This window comes from Nerophis lumbriciformis, linkage group LG01 (assembly GCF_033978685.3).
Source record: "Nerophis lumbriciformis linkage group LG01, RoL_Nlum_v2.1, whole genome shotgun sequence".
Lineage (NCBI taxonomy): Eukaryota > Metazoa > Chordata > Actinopteri > Syngnathiformes > Syngnathidae > Nerophis > Nerophis lumbriciformis.
The window spans coordinates 22,703,136-22,723,222 of record NC_084548.2 but is presented as its reverse complement, the minus strand read 5'-3'; the positions used below and the strand labels follow the sequence as shown (position 1 = coordinate 22,723,222).

The 20,087-nt window shown below is 39.7% G+C and overlaps 1 protein-coding gene across 5 annotated transcripts in view; it reads right to left on the bottom strand.

The window, feature by feature from the left end:
- Positions 1 to 20,087, bottom strand: part of sonb (SON DNA and RNA binding protein b) — a 110,248-nt gene that overhangs the window by 49,398 nt on the left and 40,763 nt on the right. For 4 of the 5 annotated variants that reach the window (XM_061977237.1, XM_061977229.1, XM_061977244.1 and 1 more), the window contains exons 16-17: positions 11,768 to 11,915; positions 11,625 to 11,693 (exon numbers count right to left, since the gene is read on the bottom strand). In XM_061977237.1, coding sequence (XP_061833221.1) covers positions 11,625 to 11,693; positions 11,768 to 11,915 — 217 coding nt within the window. Of the gene's footprint in view, positions 1 to 11,624; positions 11,694 to 11,767; positions 11,950 to 20,087 lie in introns of those variants that run through there. The other variant, XM_061977259.1, reaches the window with a different exon arrangement.

The following is a 20,087-nucleotide window of genomic DNA, read 5'->3' as shown; positions in this document are numbered from 1 at the left end:
ATCATAAGAGCAAAGTTTTTTTAATTTTATTATTATTTTAAACAACATAAAAAACACAAGATACATCAACCCAAAAAAACCTCCCTCCCCCATCCACACTCATTTACAAAAAAGGGGCTGTTTCTTTCTGTTATTAAAAACTTCTGGTTCCTACAATATAGAATAATATAGTCTGCAAGGGATACAGTCCTTAAAGCACACATGATCGTGTGTGCTGCTGGTCCACTAACATTTTCATTAATTACTATTTTTTATGTAATTGTTTTTATATTGTTTTACTTTCTTTTTTATTCAAGAAAAAGTATTTATTTATTTTATTTATTTATCTTATCTTTAAAAAAAATAAAAATAAAAATAAATAAAAATATAAATGACCTTATCTTCACCAGACCGGGTTGTCAATGAAATCAGATTGTTCAAAAGGGTTCTTAAAACCAGGTCCCGTTCAGATTATGTCTAGATTGGGCTCAGCAACACACACCTTCACTCATGTACACCGAAAACCAGGGAACACAACAGGTTGCATACAATCCACAAACAAAAATACATTATCAAATTAAGCAGTCCAGATCACATCCAAGTCGGACTCAGCAACACACACCTTCATTTATGTACACTTAAAATAGGGAACACAACAACAGATTGTATATCATATATAAACAAAATTACATTTTTCAAAATAAGCCTTTGAGGACTTCCCATCTTCTTTTATGTTTTTTGGCATCATTATTGTTTTTAACTATATAACTTTCTAAAGTTAAAAAATACTGAATAAATGTTTTAAAGAAAGAAATACTAAGTAAATATCTGTTTTTGGCCTTAAAAATAAACCTTTTACGGAGTACTATAATTAAATTGACTAAATCATGACTGTCAATGAACTCTCCTAAAATAACAGAAACCACATCAAGCTTCATAAACAAACCAATCTTTAAACACATTTTTTCAACTTCCACCCAAAACGAAGACACAATATGACAATACCAAAACAAATGTAGGGTGGATTCAGGCTCCTGACAACAAAATCGGCAATCATCTGACTCATATTCCATATTTCTAAGATTTTTCCCGTGGGTAGGAAGTTATAAATAATTTTAATTTGAAAATAACGATTTTGCACATCGATAGTAGTTTTGTAGATTAATTTGAATATGGCATCCCACGGCAACGGGCAGTCAAAAAAAGTCCTTCCATTTTCCATATGTGTTATATGGGGCAGCCTTCAAAGATTTCTTTATTAAATACAAATTATATATTTTTCTATTTATTTTAGTTCCTTTTTGCCAACTACAATTTCATATAAGGGGTTTACAAACTAATACTTTAGTAGTACCATAATTAATTATTTGTTTTCATCTTTTCCCAATGACTCCAGTTAGTTGATTGAAAGAAAAGCTTGAACAAGCATCACCATACATAGTTAATGATAAATGATAAAGGGGTTGTACTTGTATAGCGCTTTTCTACCTTCAAGGTACTCAAAGCGCTTTGACACTACTTCCACATTTACCCATTCACACACACATTCACACACTGATGGAGGGAGCTGCCATGCAAGGCGCTAACCAGCACCCATCAGGAGCAAGGGTGAAGTGTCTTGCTCAGGACACAACGAGGTTGGTAGTAGGTGGGGATTGAACCAGGGACCCTCGGGTCGCGCACGGCCATTCTTCCACTGCGCCACGCCGTCCCAGTTCTAAATTCATCATATTTCATAATTTTACCATTCTCATTGATAATGTCATTGACAAAAAATATTCCTCTTTCAATCATGTTTTTCCAAAATATGCTGCAAAATATCATCTCTTTTTTCTGGTACATAAAATTGAAAACACCACCATGAGTGGATAGTTTCCTTTATGAACCCGCCATGTTTCCCAGCAGACTCTCTCCATAAGGAAAATGGGAGGGGATCACTTGTAAAAACAGATACAATTTATTTTGATACAGTACATGTTTTTTGTGCAACAGGACACTTGTGTACCACTCGGTGTTTAAATACATCTTTGGAACAATTGATGCTTTTAAACACAGACACATAGCTTCAAGGTTAAAAAGTTTCAGGCCCCCATATTCATATTCATTGTACAAAACCTTTCTTTTTATCTTTTCTGGTTTGACGTCCCAGACAAAATCAAAGATCCTCCGCTCATAAACCTTAAAAAAGTTTTGGTAATGACAAAAACAAATAAATAAATTGAGGAATAATTAATGAGTTGACAATAGACATTTTACCATACAAGGTTAAGGATTTCCCTTTCCATAATTGCATAATTGTTTCCATCTTTCTTAGTCGATTATCATAATTTACTGAGCCTAGATCTTCCAGGTTCTCTGGGACAACAACACCAAGTATGTTAATTGTCCACAAAACAGGGACTTTGCAGTCCATTCGAAAGGACGTTCCCTTTAGATTTCCGATCCTTAATATTTTACATTTATCAAAATTAAGCTTAAGCCCAGATTGCTGTGAAAATATGTCCAAAATATCAAGAAGGTTTCGCAAACAATGAGGATTGGGGCTGATAAAGAAGCCTGCATACATTGTTATTTTACTTTCAATTTCATCACAGACTATAAAGCTGCCCCTTGTCTCTGTGACAACAGGATCAACTTCCTAGATGACCTTAACAACTACTTTGCAAGGTTTGAGGCACTTAACAACACTGCGGCGAGAAAATCCATCCCTCGCCCTGATGAGCAGCCGCTCAACCTGGATAGAGCGGATGTCCGGAAAACCCTGAAGAGAGTGAACCCCCGGAAAGCACCAGGACCTGATGACATTCCGGGCAAGGTGCTTAAGGGATGTGCAGACCAGCCGGCTGGGGTTCTCACAGACATCTTCAACATCTCGCTGACCCAGGCTGTGGTACCATTATGTTTTAAGACGGCCACAATCATTCTAGTGCTAAAAAAACCCACAATCTCCTCCCTCAATGATTACCGCCCTGTTGCACTCACCCCCATCATAATGAAGTGCTTCGAGAGGCTAGTAAATGAATATATTGTCTCCAGACTTCCCCCCACATTCGACCCATACCAGTTTGCTTATCGCCCTAACCGCTCCACAGAGGACGCCATCTACTCTGCACTCCACCTGAGCTTAGAACATCTGGAAGGAAAGGACACACACGTGCGGATGTTGTTCCTGGTCTTCAGCTCAGCATTCAACACCATCATCCTGCAGCACTTGGTGAGCAAACTGGCCCCCCTTGGATTCAGTACCCCCCTTTGCAACTGGCTGCTTGACTTCCTCACAGACAGACCACAATCTGTGAGAGTGGGCAACAACACCTCCAGTGCCATCTCCCTGAGCACCGGCTCCCCCCAGGGCTGGGTCCTGAGTCCGCTGCTGTTCAAGTTGATGACCCATGACTGCTGCGCCAGGTCCACTACTAACCACATTGTGAAGTATGCGGACGACACGACAGTAGTGGGCCTCATCCGTGACAACAATGACATGGACTACAGGGAGGAGGTGAAACATCTGGTTGACTGGTGCAGAACCAACAACCTGGTCCTGAATATCAACAAGACCAAGGAGATCATCGTTGACTTCAGGAAGCACCAGTCCAGCCACGCTCCACTCTACATCAACGGCACAGCGGTGGAGATAGTAAGCAGCACCAAGTTCCTGGGGGTGCAGATAACTGACAATATAACCTGGTCCCTACACACACTTGTAAAAAGAGCTCAGCAGTGCATGCACTTTTTGCGTCTGATGAAAAGAGCACAGCTCCCTTCCCCCGTTCTCACCACATTCTACAGAGGCACTATAGAGAGCCTGCTGACCAACAGCATCTCTGTCTGGACTGGAGCCTGCAGTGCCTCAGACTGGAAGTCTCTCCAGAGAGTGGTGAGGACGGCGGAAAAGATCATCAGGACTCCTCTTCCTCCTATCCAGGACATCGCAAAAAGCCGCTGCCTGACCAGGGCTCAGAAAATCTGCAAAGACCATCCCACCCCCACCAAGGACTGTTTTCACTGCTGGACTCTAGAAAGAGGTTCCGCAGCCTCCGAAGCAGAACCTCCAGGTTCTGTAACAGCTTCTTCCCTCAAGCCGTAAGACTCTTGAACGCATCATAATTAAATAATCCCGTCAACTCCCCCCAAAATGGATTAACTCGCTGGAATAAAAAAGACAATATAACATACATCCAAAAACGTGGACGCATGTGAAAAAGTGCAATATATTTATCTGTACAGTAATCTATTTATTTATTTATACAGTATATATTTACTTATTTTAGATATATATTTATATTTTATTTATATATACTGTATATTTATTTATTTATATATGCACCTTATTGCTTTTTTATCCTGCACTACCATGACCTTATGTAACAAAATTTCGTTCTTATCTGTGCTGCAAAGTTCAAATTTGAATGACAATAAAAAGGAAGTCTAAGTCTAAGTCTAATATTATTATTACTGAGCCATTCAATATTTTTATTCAATCTAACTTTAATCGCCAATATTTCCATTGCAATAATAAATAAGTATGGAGACAAAGGGCACCCTTGTTTTAGACCTCTTAATAGAGGTATTGTCCAAGAGATGTATCCATTATTGATAATTCTACAGTTAGTTTTATTATATAGCGTCTTGATCCAATGTAATAAGGAGTTGCCAACATTGAAAAAAGCTAAGCTTTTACAAATAAAATCCAAGCTAATTTTGTCAAATGCCTTCTCCAGGTCGGCTACAAAAATTAATCCTCTTTTATTTTCCATATAATAATTTTCTATAATTTCTAATTGTCTAATATTGTTTCCTATGTTTCTTCCTGATTGATCTTGGTGAATAATTTTTGACAAAACAGACTTAAGTCGTGTAGCCAAACATTTTGCCAGGATCTTAGCATCGTAACACTGAAGTGTTATTGGTCTCCAATTTTTTAGATAAACTGGGTCTTTATACTGACCATTTATTTCCTGTTTCAATAATAAATAAATAAGAACTTCTGTTTGAGTGTTAGACAAAAAACGTGTTTTATATGAGTAATTAAAACTAGAAAGCAATGGTTTCTTAACCTCTTCATAAAATACTTGATAAACCTCGATAGGTATTCCATCTAATCCTGGGGTTTTCCCTGGATGAAAAGACTTAACAGCTTCCACAAGTTCTTCCTCTCTAATGAGGCCTTCACATGAATGGCTTTCTTCCGAATTCAATTTTCTTTCATAATTCATAAAAAAAAATTGTAGTGGATTAGAAAAAAATGTTTTTTAAGTAATTTTCCATTTCTTTCAACAATGTGGTGTGTGTATCCAATACCTTTCCATTTGTTTTAATAAGCTTGGAAATGTTCTTTTTAGAACGATTTTTTGTTTGGATATTTAAACAGAATTTTGAACACTTCTCACCTTTTTTCATCAAGATTGCTCTGTTGCAGTCATAACTTTTCAATAATTGTTTTTCAACTAAATCTGCTAACTCCTCTAGTTTGGCTGTAAAATAATTCAATTGCTCAATATTTACATTATCATTACTGTCAATGTTTTTTTGTAAATCTTCAATTTCTTTCTTTAATTCCTGTTCTGCCACTTTAAGTTTTTTTTTTTTTCCATGAAGAGTACGCAATGGCATATCCCCTAAACAACATTTGAAGGCTTCCCAGACTATTTGGGGATTTGAAGATCCTACATTATTAAAACAAAAGTCAGTAATAAATTGCTTTGTTTTTTCAATAAATTCATCATCCTGTAGAAGCATTTGATTAAACTTCCAATATCCGGGCCCACGTGTATTATCTTCAATTGCAATATTTAATCCTATACAATTATGATCAGAATGCAATTTATCATCGATTGATATTGCAGTCACTTTGTTTAGCAATGAAAATGATATAAAAAAAATAGTCAATACGACTTGCCTGGTTTTGTCTTCTCCATGTATACCGTACTAACCTAGGATTTTTGAATCTCCAGATATCAATTAAATCAAATGCATCCATAACATTTTGAATCTTTTGTAAAGATTGAGGATGATAATCCATTGAAAAATTCCCTTTTCGGTCCAGAACTTTATCCAAAGCAACGTTAAAGTCACCCACAATAATAATTTCCCCATGTTGTTCTTGCAACATTATCACTTATTTCTTAAAAAGGGAAGGTTCATCAACATTTGGCCCATACAGATTCAAAACACACATCTTTTGATCTTGAATGATCATATTTAATATTAACCAGCATCCTTGTGAGTCTTTTTTTTATCAAAATCATAACACCTTTTGAATTTCTGTGAACATGTGAAAAGAAGATTGGACCATTCCATTCTTTTCTCCATTTTTCTTCATCTAAATGTGTTGAATGTGTTCTTGAAGACAAAAAATATCTTGTTTTTTTTCATTCAGCCACATAAATATAAGTTTTCTTTTTCTGTTGTCTGCAAGACCATTGCAATTATAACTAATTATTCCAACTTCATTATCGTTCCTATAAACCATATAATCTGAGTAAATTCATTGTGTATTTTATTGATTCTCTTAATACCATAAGTTGCATAGACATGAAAATCTTATAACTAAAAACTACAGCATCACTTGCTATTTCCAAGGAAACCAATATCCCCTCTAATAAACCAACAGACACACCATTCACACCACAGCACACGTGACAAAACAAACACATACCCCCCAAAATATATTATTGGCTGACCGTTTCCCAACATCTAACTACATTGTCCAGTCACAGAATAAACTAAAAAGCTCCAAAAACAAAATGTCAATTCATATCCGTCAAGTCGTCACCATGGCGATGTCGCAATCACTGCGCGACATTGTTATTTTTCCTCACAAGGAAACGTTAACGTACAGTTTATCCACAACAAGACGAGCTTGTTGTCCTTTCTGCCTAAAGGACTTCATAATTGGAATCAACTTACGTCGTTTCTCCACCACCTCGATTGGATATTGGCTGGTCATGAAGAATTTAGTACCTTTCAGTCTTCTGGAGAGAGCAAGCATTTCATCTTTGCATTTGGAGTTAGTAAATTTTACAACCATAGGTCTCGGTTTAGCATCCTCCTTGCGTTTGCCAATCCTGTGTGCTCGTTCCATCTGGATCCTCTTAACTTCTTCCTCCGGGATGCCGAGTTGCTCCTGCAGAAAGGCTCTGACAAGGTTCTCCGCAATGCTGTAAGTTTCTCCTCCATCTTCGCTAATTCCCATGATTAGCAGGTTGTCCAACGAGTCCGCCTTTAATTTCTCGTTCTCCGTTGTCAGTCTTATAGTTTCGAGTTTCAGGCTTGTTAACTCAACTTTTAGGCTTGTCTGTTCCTTTTTTATCTCCACCATTTCAGCGTGATTGTACTCGAATGATTTTTTCAGCTCTGAAACGTCAGTTTTTAGTTCATCCAAAATGTCCAATTTTCCAAGTTTTTCCACATAGCTTGCAACATTTTTCGATCTTCCGGAGTAAACGTTGCATTTTCGTCCAATTCACTAGAAGACAATTGATCACGGACTAATTGATCCGCGCTGTGGCATGGTTGCAGGGGAACAATGAGTTACTCGGCGTTCGAGGCACCTTATCTTCCGCCAAATCACCCTTGTGAGGAGTATATATCTCACCAATTGCAGAGGTGGATATATATAACGAAAACAACTTCAAATCTTGTGTCACTGGAGCGTTTATGCCATTTATAACATTACATACTGGGACTTGTGTAGAGATGGTCTCAGCTCACGTTGCTCACGGCGGCCATCCCCACCTTGTTAGCCTATCCCAGGGTGTACCCCGCCTTCCGCCCATGTGCAACTGGCATGGTTGCATCCAACCCAATACAACTCCCCACTGTCAAAATTTCAGGAAGATCTGAGCAAGTGTAAGGACTTATGAACGTCAGTTTCCCAGCACAAGGGGGCAATGATGCCTCCGCAGTAGTCATACAGTTGCGTCCCACCCAACACCCCAACCCACCATCACAAAAATCATGAAGATAGGAGTATGTGGAAGAAAGTTATAATTTTTATAATTTTTTACCACAAAGGTGCAATATTTGCACAACTGCAGTGATGCGGTTGAGATCCACCATCAAACATTTCTGGAAGATCGGAGCATATTGACGTAGGTTAAGAATGTTACAATTTTTCACCACAAGGGGGCGATCGTAGTGTTGATATTAACATCAAGACATAATCTGACCCCGACCTTAAAGCCTCATGTCAGTTTGGAAGAAGATCCGATCAGCTAAAAAGGGAAGTACAGAACGTTTAATGGTTGATAGTGAGGTGCAGTTTTCACCACCAGGCTCCGCCCACTATCAATAACTATGACTAGGTACTGACCCATAAATTGTTTCAGGTTGATATCATCATAATGTGTACAAGTGATCAAAATGAGATTTAGCTCTGAACATTTTATTATCGCATAACAGGTAAGTATTTGTGTCAAATCATCTGATGTGATGTAAGGTAAGTATTTGTGTCAAATCATCTAATGTGATGTAATGACATTTTGATTGGAGATTGCGTAGAGCGGTATTCACTGCCAGGCTCCGTCCACTACGAATGGATACGAATATGTACCGACCTATTCGGCACTTTTGCGTGCCTTCATCATAATTTCTACAAGACTGGATTAAGATCTGAATTTTTAGAGGCAAAAAAAATAATATTTGCAATTTATTATCACCCATCAGTTTAGCATCTGAAGTGCAGAAATGACAGATTGTGTGATGGCGTGAGGCAGTTTTTGCCGCTAGGCTCCGCCCACTCGAGTAGGTAGGAACAGGTATTGACCCATCGGGTACTTCAGGGTGTCATCATGATAATTTCAAATAAGATCAAGATCTGAATACGTGGAGCTGAGTTTTTAACGTTTCGTGTTTTGTGGCGAATCATCAAAGCAAAGTTTGGCGCCATATCACATCCACATCTGCGTAGGCAGAATTTGTTCGCAATTTATCATCACTTATATGTGTAGTGTCAGTAGATTTAACTGGACTCATTTGATCAAAGCGTCTAAGATGGGTGTCAGCATCCCGTGGCTCCAGAGCCGCTTTAGCGTCGCCTTAGTGGCTCCCTGGAGCTTTTTCATGTATACAAATGGAAAAAGATGGGGGGGGAAAATATATTTTAGTTTTAATATGGTTTATGTAGGAGGACAAACATGACACACAGCTTCCTAATTGTTAGAAAACTGACTGTTTAATGTGTTTGTGTTTATGCTTCACTGATTAGAGTATTTGGTAAATGGCGTTTGTCCTACTACTTTTGGCAGTCCCTGAACTCAGTCTATTTGTGTGGACTGTAACGCAACAGTTTGTTTACAAGTATAACTTTCTCCAATGCTGCCACAAAAAGACGTTTAAATTATTATTATTTTTTTTTATTTAACCTTTAACCAAGAAAAAATCCCATTGAGATTAAAACACTATTTTTCAAGGGAGTCCTGCCCAAGAAGCAGCAAAGTTAAACAAAAAATTACATTGACATTACACATTAAAATGACAGGATGGCACCCCTTATGAACAGTGACACTTTAAGAACCAAAGCCCTTGTATTTAACACACTGGGTCCTGTTTTCTAAATAATCTGAAAACCAAGCAACCGTATGTTGACAGTCCAAGGAAAAACAGCCTGTGTTTTAAAATAGCATGTTCTACACTGTCAAAAGCTTTAGAGAGATCAATAAAAAGTGAGGCAAATTATTGTTTATGTTTTACAATGATGCTTTTTAAAAGTTAAAGTTAAAGTACCAATGATTGTCACACACACTAGGTGTGGTGAAATTTGTCCTCTGCATTTGACCCATCCCCTTGTTTACTCCCTGGGAGGTGAGGGGAGCAGTGGGGAGCAGTGGGCAGCAGCGGTGCCGCGCCCGGGAATCATTGTTGGTGATTTAACCCCCAATTCCAACCCTTGATGCTGAGTGCCAAGCAGGGAGGAAATGGGTCCCATTTTTATAGTCTTTGGTATGACTCACAACCTACCGATCTCAGGGCGGACACTCTAACCACTAGGCCAATTATTTTATTTGAATATAGGAACTCTTTCAACTGATCACAAACAAGATTTTCCAGAATATCCCATACATTTAATATTGGCCTATAGTTTGTAAGGACTGCTGGATCACCTCCCTTTAATAAAGGAAGGACAAACACAGATTTCCAAACTGATGGAATGTCTTTGTTTTTAATTGACACATTAAGAATTGAAAGTGGCTCTGCTATAAAATTAGCTGCCAGCTTTAAAAAATAAGGCTCAATCAAGTCAGGTCCAGGGGGCTTTCTGTGATTTAATGTTTTTAGAGCTTTATGCACTTCAAGACAAGTAAAAAGACCAAAATGAAAATGATTTCCAGAAAACGTGGGAGATTCTGTACAAGAATTCTTTATAGTTGTCCCATTTTGAGTCACATAGAGAACCAAATAATACAAAATGCTCGTTAAAACAATTCAGGACTTCAGTTCGATCATAAACTGGCACTGATTCTTTAAGTACAAATGTGAGAAGACACTGTGTTTTTATTCACAGACAGAGATTTGATCACTTTCCAAAATTTCTGTTGGTTGTTGAGGTTTTCATTGGTGACGGACAAAAAATATTCTGATTTGGCCTTTTTGGTAGGCAAAGCACATTGATTAAGCAAAGCTGTCTAAAAAAAGGACCAATCAGTGGCAGAATTATTTTGTCTTGCCTTATCCCATTCCTTATTGCACTCATAAATGATGTCTGCCAGTTCTGTAGAAAACCAGGGATTTCAAAGGAGCATTCATCTATCTATTTTCTACCGCTTGTCCCTTACAGGGTCGCGGGGGGTGCTGGAGCCTATCTCATCTGCACACGGGCGGTAGGCGGGGTACACCCTGGACAAGTCGCCACCTCAACGCAGGGCCAACACAGGTAGACAGACAACATTCACACTCACATTCACACACTAGGGCCTATTTAGTGTTGCCAATCAGCCTATCCCCAGGTGGGAGGAAGCCGGAGTACCCGGAGAGAATGGACGTCGAGTGGATCTAGCATAACATCTGCGGTCCTCTCCAAAGTTTCTCATTGTCCCATTGGGTTGACTTTTTTCTTTGCCCTGATGTGGGATCTGAACCGAGGATGTCATTGTGGCTTGTGCAGCCCTTTGAGACACTTGTGATTTAGGGCTATATAAATAAACATTGATTGATTGATTGACATCACTCAAGCTGCGCACGTGTTTTATGCCATTCCTTCTTTGTCTCATTTTGTCCAACAACATTTTAATGCCGTGCGTGAATGCACAAAGGTGATCTTTGTTAATGTTATTGACTTGTGGGGAGTGCTAATCAGGTATATTTGGTCAGTGCATGGCTGCAAACTAATCAATGCTATCATGCTATTTAGGCTTGCTGTATGCATCAATAAGTTTGTAAATCAAGGTTCCACTGTATTTGGTTTATAACGTATTGTAAAGTAGTCATCAGCTCGCCATAAGTAAGCCGAGGGAACCAAAATGCTAATGTTAAGATTAATTGTGTTCATGCTGTCGTAATTTCAACACTGACGTATTCTTTGTGTCGTTATTTACAGCGATGTTCAGGGAACATCTATTATAGTCTCAGTACTTTAATTTACAACCACAGCAACGGAGATAAACATTTATTAGCAAAATTATTTTAATACTTTTTTTCCCACTTACCCATGAGGTCCTTGGTTACCACCATTCCCCCTGTTTGTTTCTGTGGCTTTTCCCCTTCGGCAAGCAGACCTAAATCAAACAAAAAAAATTGTATAACTGTTGATTTCAAGTCTTTGGAGTGAAGTACTGTGGGGGCTCCTGACCTTTGCGGTCCACCTTGAAGTCAATAATGATCGGCTCCACAGTGCCTTCGCGGTTCCTCCCAAGGCCTTCTCCTGTTTTCCAACCCATCTTTCTCATTAGAAACTCGCCGACGCCGCCTGATACCGGTGCAGCTTTGAGGAATTGGTCCTAACCAAGACATTCAAGGGTTATCAGAGCAGGCCTAGAGAAAGAAAGGAAATAGGGACAACACATCTGTCGTCCTTGTGAAGCGTTTGGACATACAGTGAGGTCCACAAGTATTTGCACACCCTGCAATTTTGCAAGTTCTCCCACTTAGAAAATAAAGGGAGAGGTGTGAAATGTTCATCATAAATGTATTTCCACTGTTAGAGACATCATCTAAAAAGAATAATCCGGAAATCACAATGTATGATTTTTTTTATGATTTATTTGTATGTTACTGGGGTTCATAAGTATTTACACACATGAGAACATCAGTGTTAATATTTAGTGCAGAATGCAATTACAGAGGTCAAAGGTTTCCTAGAGTTCTTCAGCAGGTTTGCACACACGGCAACAGGGATTTTGGCCCACTCCTCCACACAAATCTTCTCTAGATCTGTCAGGTTTCGGGGCAGTCGCTGAGCAACACCAAGTTTCAGCTCCCTCCAAATATTTTCTATTGGATTTAGATCTGGAGACTGGCTAGGCCACTCCAGAACCTTGATATACTTGGTATGGAACAACTCCTTTGTTATCCTGGCTGTCATTTTCATGTTGGAAGACCCAGCCACCACCCATCTTCAATGCTCTGACTGAGAAGGATGTTTTTGGCCAAAATCTCTCAATAAATGACCCCGTTCATCCTCTCCTTAATACAGTGCAGTCGTCCTGTCCCCTTTGCTGAAAAGCACCCCCACAGCATGATGTTTCCACCTCCATGCTTCACTGTAGGGATGGTGATACTCATCCTTCTTTTTCCTCCAAACCCTACGAGTGGAGTTTATACCAAAAAGTTATATTTTGGTCTCATTTGACCACATGCCTTTCTCCCATGACTCCTCTGGATCATCCAGATGGCCATTGGCAAACTTCAGACGGGCCTGGACATGGGCTGACTTAAGCTGGGGAACCTTCCGTGCAATGCACGCCGTAGTGTACTACTGATAGTAGCCTTGGAAACAGTGGTCCCAGCTCCTGCTGTGTAGTTCTGGGCTGAGTCCTCACTTTTCTTATCATGAGTGATGCCCCACGAGGAGAGATCTTACATGGAGCCCCAGTCTGAGGTAGATTAGCAGTCATGTTTAGCCTCTTCCATTTTCTAACAAGTGCTGCAACAGTTGATCTATTCTCACCAAGCAGCTTCCCCATTGTCCCATAGCCTTTTCCAGCTTTGTGGGGTTCTACAATTTTGTCTCTGGCCTCTTTTGACAGCTCTTTGGTCTTGCCCATAGTAGCAGTTGGACCTTGACTGACTGTGGGCTGCACAGGTGACTTTAATGAGCTCAAAGGGGTGGTGGGTAGGTGATTAGCTGTGGGGTCAAGGGTGACTTTTTTAAGGTAAACTGACAGCTCTTTGAGAGTCATAATTCTTGCTGATTCTCATGTGTGCAAATACTTATGAACCCCAGTAACATACAAATAAATCATTAAAAAAATCATACAATGTGATTTCCGTATTATTCTTTTTAGATGATGTCTCTAACAGTGGAAATACATCTATGATGAACATTTCACACCTCTCCCTAATTTCTAAGTGGGAGAACTTGCAAAATTGCAGGGTGTGCAAATACTTGTGGACCTCACTGTATATAAGTTAGGTGTGATCTGGCAGATCTGCTGGCGCCTATGCCCCGTTGTTTCAGTGCCTGGCTTCTAGGCCATGGGGCGTAGCCACCTGCGAGCACACCTAATGCCTATTACCTCCTGACTACTTAAGTTCTCCAGTGCCCTCACTCGGCGCCAAAAGATTTCCTGATGAGTCAGCCTTTCAGCCATGTATATCTCTTATGCTTTGGCTGCATTCACGCTTTTCGTTCCATGTGGCTCAGTACTACTGTGTAGTCTCAACTTTTACCTCTCCAGACCTTGTGTGCTATTTCTATTTGTCACATCTTAAGCGTGCATCATTAGTTATTATTTCCTCACTCCTTTTAAGGTTCTCATTGTTATTCGTGTTTATTTTTTGCTCTGCCTTGCGGTCCTATTCGGGCTAAATCTATCAAGAAATTAGGCAATTCAAAGTTGAAAGCCTTATTATTATATTATATTATATTATATGTAATGGGAATAAATATATACATTTTGAGTTGTAAATTAGGTGCGACGAGATCTCGTGTCACCGTGTCAGGAGATCTGGCGAGATTAAAATGTGACCATAGTTTTTTTTTTAAATGGCATAACCTTCTGGCCGTGTGCAAGGGATTGAAACTAAATGCTGTGTGCATACAACAAATATGGAAATAGCAGACAAACTAGCCTCGATCTACACCTCCCTACCAACACTGGGCCCATGCTTCAAATTTATGTTAAAATGGTCTTGTATGGCTTCCATTTTTTAATAATTTCTCCGACAGTTGATTTCTTCACACCAAGCTGCTTACCTATTGCAGATTCAGTCTGCCCAGCCTGGTGCAGGTCTACCATTTTGTTTCTGTTGTTCTTTGACAACTCTTTGGTCTTGACCATAGTGGAGTTTGGAGTGACTGTTTGAGGTTGTGGACAGGTGTCTTTTATACGGATAACGAGGCCAAACAGGTGCCATTAATACAGGTAACAAGTTTAGTACAAATAAGCCTCTTAAAGAAGAAGTTACAGGTCTGTGAAAGCCAGAAATGTTGCTTGTTTGTAGGTGACCAAATACATATTTTACAGAGGAATGTACAAATTAATTAAAAATCTTAAAATGTAATTTCCTGGATTATTTTCCCCCATTCTGCCTCTCAAAATTGAAGTGTACCTATGTGAAAATTACAAGCCTTTCTCATCTAGTGGGAGAACTTGCACAATTACACACACACACACACACACACACACACACACACACACACACACACACACACACACACACACACACACACACACACACACACATATATAAATATACATACATCCATCCATCCATTTTCTACCGCTTATTCCCTTCGGGGTCGAGGGGGGCGCTGGAGCCTATCACAGCTACAATCGGGCGGAAGGCGGGGTACACCCTGGACAAGTCGCCACCTCATCGCAGGGCCAACACAGATAGACAGACAGACAACATTCACACTCACATTCACACACTAGGGCCAATTTAGTGTTGCAAATCAACCTATCTCCAGGTGCATGTCTTTGGAGGTGGGAGAAAGCCGGAGTACCCGGAGGGAATCCACGAAGTCACGGGGAGACCATGCAAACTCCACACAGAAAGATCCCGAGGCCGGGATTGAACTCACGACTACTCAGGACCTTCGTATTGTGAGGCAGATGCACTAACCCCTCTTCCACCGTGCTGCCTATATATATATATATATATATATATATATATATATATATATATATATATATACATATACACATACATACATACATATACATGCAGTACAGGCCAAAAGTTTGGACACACCTTCTCTTTTCAATGCGTTTTCTATATTTTCATTGTAGATTGTCACTGAAGGCATCAAAACTATGACACCTGTGAAGGGAAAACCATTTCAGGTGACTACCTCTTGAAGCTTATCGAAAGGATGCCAAGAGTGTGCAAAATCAGTAATCAGAGCAAAGGGAGGCTATTTTGAAGAAACTAGAATATAAAACATCCATCCATCCATTTTCTACGGCTTGTCCCGTTCAGGGTCGCAGGGATGCTGGAGCCCATCCCAGCTGCACTCGGGCGCAAGGCGTGGTAAACCATGGACAAGACGCCACCTCATCGCAGGGCAAACACAGATAGACAGACAACATTCATACACATGTTTTCAGTTGTTTCACCTTTTTTTGTTAAGTACATAACTCCACATGTGTTCATTCATAGTTTTGATGCCTTCAGTGACAATCTACAATGTAAATAATCATAAAAATAAAGAACACACATTGAATGAGAAGGTGTGTCCAAACTTTTGGCCTGTACTGTACATGCCCTAAATTGCCAAAAGTATTTAGCCACCCATATAAATGAACAGAATCAGGTGTCCTAATCACTCGGCCCGGCCACAGGTGTATAAAATCAAGCACTTGGCATAAAGACTGTTTCTACAAACATTTGTGAAAGAATGGGCCGCTCTCAGGAGCTCAGCGATTTCTAGCGTGGAACTGTCATAGGATGCCACCTGTGCAACAAATCCAGTCGTGAAATTTCCTCGCTCCTAAATTTTCCAAAGTCAACTGTCCGCTTTATTATAAGAAAATGGCAGAGGTTGGCTACAACAGCAACTCAGCCAAGAAGTGGCAGGCCACGTGGAATGGGTTTCCATGGCCGAACAGCTATATCTAAGCCAGGGGTCGGGAACCTTTTTGGCTGAGAGAGCCATGAAAGCCAAATATTTTAAAATGTATTTCCGTGAGAGCCAAATAATATTTTTTAACAGTGAATACATGCATACATGCATTTTTAAGTAAGACCAACATTTTTAGAGTACAATAAGTCTCTTATTATTTTTAACAACATTGTTATTCTGAAGCTAACCAATAATAAATAAAATACTTCTTACCTTTAATGCGACTTCTTGAACAGGTGCGGTAGAAAACGGATGGATAGATTAAAATGCATGAGAATGTTTTATATTTTGAACGTTATTTTTAACACTGTGATTACCAGGGGAATTACTCATTACTTAAAGTAAAGTTAAAGTACCAATGATTGTCACACACACACTAGGTGTGGTGAAAATGTTCCTCTGCATTTAATCCATCCCCTTGTTCACCCCCTGGGAGGTGAGGGGAGCAGTGGGCAGCAGCGGTGCCACGCCCGGGAATCATTTTTGGTGATTTAACCCCCAATTCCAACCCTTGATGCTGAGTGTCAAGCAGGTAGGTAATGGGTCCCATTTTTATAGTCTTTGGTATGACTCGGCCGGGATTTGAGATTGATCTGAGAGCCAGATGCAGTCATCAAAAGAGCCACATCTGGCTCTCGAGCCATAGGTTCCCTACCCCTGATCTAAGCCATACATCACCAAGTCCAATGCAAAGCGTCGGATGCAGTGGTGTAAAGCACGTCGCCACTGGACTCTAGAGCAGTGGAGACGCGTTCTCTGGAGTGATGAATCACGCTTTTCCATCTGGCAATCTGATGGACAAGTCTGGGTTTGGAGGTTGCCAGGAGAACGGAACATTTTGGACTGCATTGTGCCGAGTGTGACATTTGGTGGAGGAGGAATAATGGTGTGGGGTTGTTTTTCAGGAATTGGGTTTGGCCCCTTAGTTCCAGTGAAATGAACTTTGAATGCTCCAGGATACCAAAACATGTTGGACAATTCCATGCTCTCAACCAAGTGGGAACAGTTTGGAGCAGGCCCCTTCCTCTTCCAACATGACTGTGCACCAGTGCACAAAGCAAGGTCCATAAAGACATGGATGACAGAGTCTGGTGTAGATTAACTTGACTGGCCAGCACAGAGTCCTGCCCTGACCCAGTTAGAACACCTTTGGGATGAATTAGAATGGAGACTGAGAGCCAGGCTTTCTCGACCAACATCAGTGTGTGACCTCACCAATGCGCTTTTGGAAGAATGGTCGAAAATTTCTATAAACACACTCCGCAATCTTGTGGACAGCCTTCCCAGAAGAGTTGACGCTGTATTAGCTGCAAAAGGTGGACCGACATCATATTGAACCTTATGGGTTAGGAATGGGATGGCACTTCAAGTTCATATGTAAAATAAAATTCACTTCATATGTGAGTCAAGGCAGGTGGCCAAATACTTTTGGCAATATAGTGTATATATACATTCATATATATAAACACAAAGCAGTTTGGCTAATGAAGATGAAGTCTAATAAACAAACTTTGTTCCAACAAGCTTTGTTTGGCCAACAAAAATAAAGAAAAGTGACAACTATCACATCGAATACACAATCTTCACAGTAGAGTTATGTACTTACCAAAAAAAGGTGAAATAACTGAAAACATGCCCTGCGATGAGGTGGCCTCTTATCCAGGGTGTACCCCACCTACCGCCCATGTGCAGCTGGGATAGGCTCCAGCACCCCCCACTACCCTATAAGGGACAAGCGGTAGAAATGGATGGATGGATGTTTTATATTCTAGTTTCATCAAAATAGCCACCCTTTGCTCAACCAAACCGATTGGGAGATCCTTCATCATGCAGCAAGATAATGACCCAAAACACACCGCCAAAACAACAAAGGAGTTCATCAGAGGCAAGAAGTGGAAGGTTTTAGAATGGCCAAGTCTGTCTCCAGACTTAAACCCAATAGAGCATGCATTTTACCTGCTGAAGAGGACACTGAAGGGAGTAACCCCCCAAAACAAACAACAACTGAAAAAGGCTGCGGTAAAAACCTGGAAAAGCATCACAAAAGAATAATGCAAAAGTTTGGTGACGTCAATGGGTCACAGGCTTGATGCAGTTATTGAAAGCAAAGGATTTGCAAATAAATATTAAGTCTTATTCACTTTAATCTATTTTAAGTTTATATGTTCCAATACTTTTGCTCACCTAAAAATGTTGTGTTCCATTACAAATAATGCTATCTTCTAAGTTGTGTATCAGATCCAGATGTAAATACTTGGAACTAAAAGCTGAAATGTTGATCTCTGGTCTCATATTAATCTTTTGATGTGAAACCCAAATGTTTTCAGTCTACAACAAAAACAATGGAATTGGCCTCACTGTTCCAATACTTTTGGAGGGCACTGAATATATATATGCATGCATGCATGCTTTGGAGCCCCTGCCTCGAAAAAAAATTATGTTTGCCTTGTTGCCCTAAATATATATATATATATATATATATATATATATATGTATATGTATATATATATATATATATATATATGTATATATATATATATATATATATATGTATATATATATATATATATATATATGTATATATATATATATATATATATATATATGTATATATATATATATATATATATATATATGTATGTATATATATATATATATATATATATATATATATATATATTGCTGATCAATCTCTCAGATTGATCAGCACTTAGTGTTGAGTGTGTGTGTGTGTGTGTGTGGGGGGGGGGGGGGGTTTAGGGGCAAAAGCTTCACTGGGGTCTTCAGTTGTACAACAGCCATACAGGTCACACTGAGGGTGGCCGTATAAACAACTTTAACACTGTTACAAATATGCGCCACACTGTGAACCCACACCAAACAAGAATGACAAACACATTTCGGGAGAACATCCGCACCGTAACACAACATAAACACAATAGAACAAATAACTAGAACCCCAGTGTTTCCCACACATTCATTTATTTGTGGCGGCCCGCCACGAAAGAATTACGTCCGCCACAAATGGATTTTTCGGCTATTGACTCACTCGACCGCTCATAAATAAATGGGACTGTCTGTGAATGTTGCTTGTAGTTACAACTCCGGTGCAGTAGGTGGCGGTAGCCTACTATGCATTGTAACTCCGCCAATAGCACTTAATTCACCTGGTGGGCCAGAAGAAGAAGAAGAAGAAGAAGAAGAAGAAGAAGAAGAAGAAGAAGAAGAAGAAGAAGAAGAAGAAGAAGAAGAAGAAGAAGAAGAAGAAGGACGGACGGGATCAAAATACGAGGGTAATATAGGTTATAGGTAGATAGGTTATAGCTGCATCGCTCGCGGCTCGTCATATATTTAACGTTAATCCGCGATTTCACCGAGCGTTTCACTGACGGTGAGCAGCCTGACGCTGCTTCATTAACACCGCCGCTGTTTGACTCGGGGGCCGGGGCAGACGCACGTAGTAACAGTCACGTGTTTTCATACCGACGAGCTAACGTGTCCAGGTTATAACCCTGTTGTCAATAAACACACATGGACTGAAGCTAAATTGTCCAATGTCCACTGCAGCATGTGAATGCAATGAAAAGAATAAAATCTGAGCCAACCAGCTGTTAAAATGTTGTCCAGGTTAATGTTTTGGCCATTAAAGGCCCTTCATTTCAAGATTTCAACTGTGATCGGGCTTTAAACAGGTGGCTGACCTGTTCAGATGAGTGTAACTGCTACTGGTCAAATAATGTGAAATAGCATTTAATTTTACATGTATGCAATGCCATTTAAATGTAATTATAGATAATAACAATAATAATAATAATAATAATAATAAATACTGTGTAGTGTTGTAAATAGTCAACGGGAAGAATTTTAGTAAGATATAAGCCAT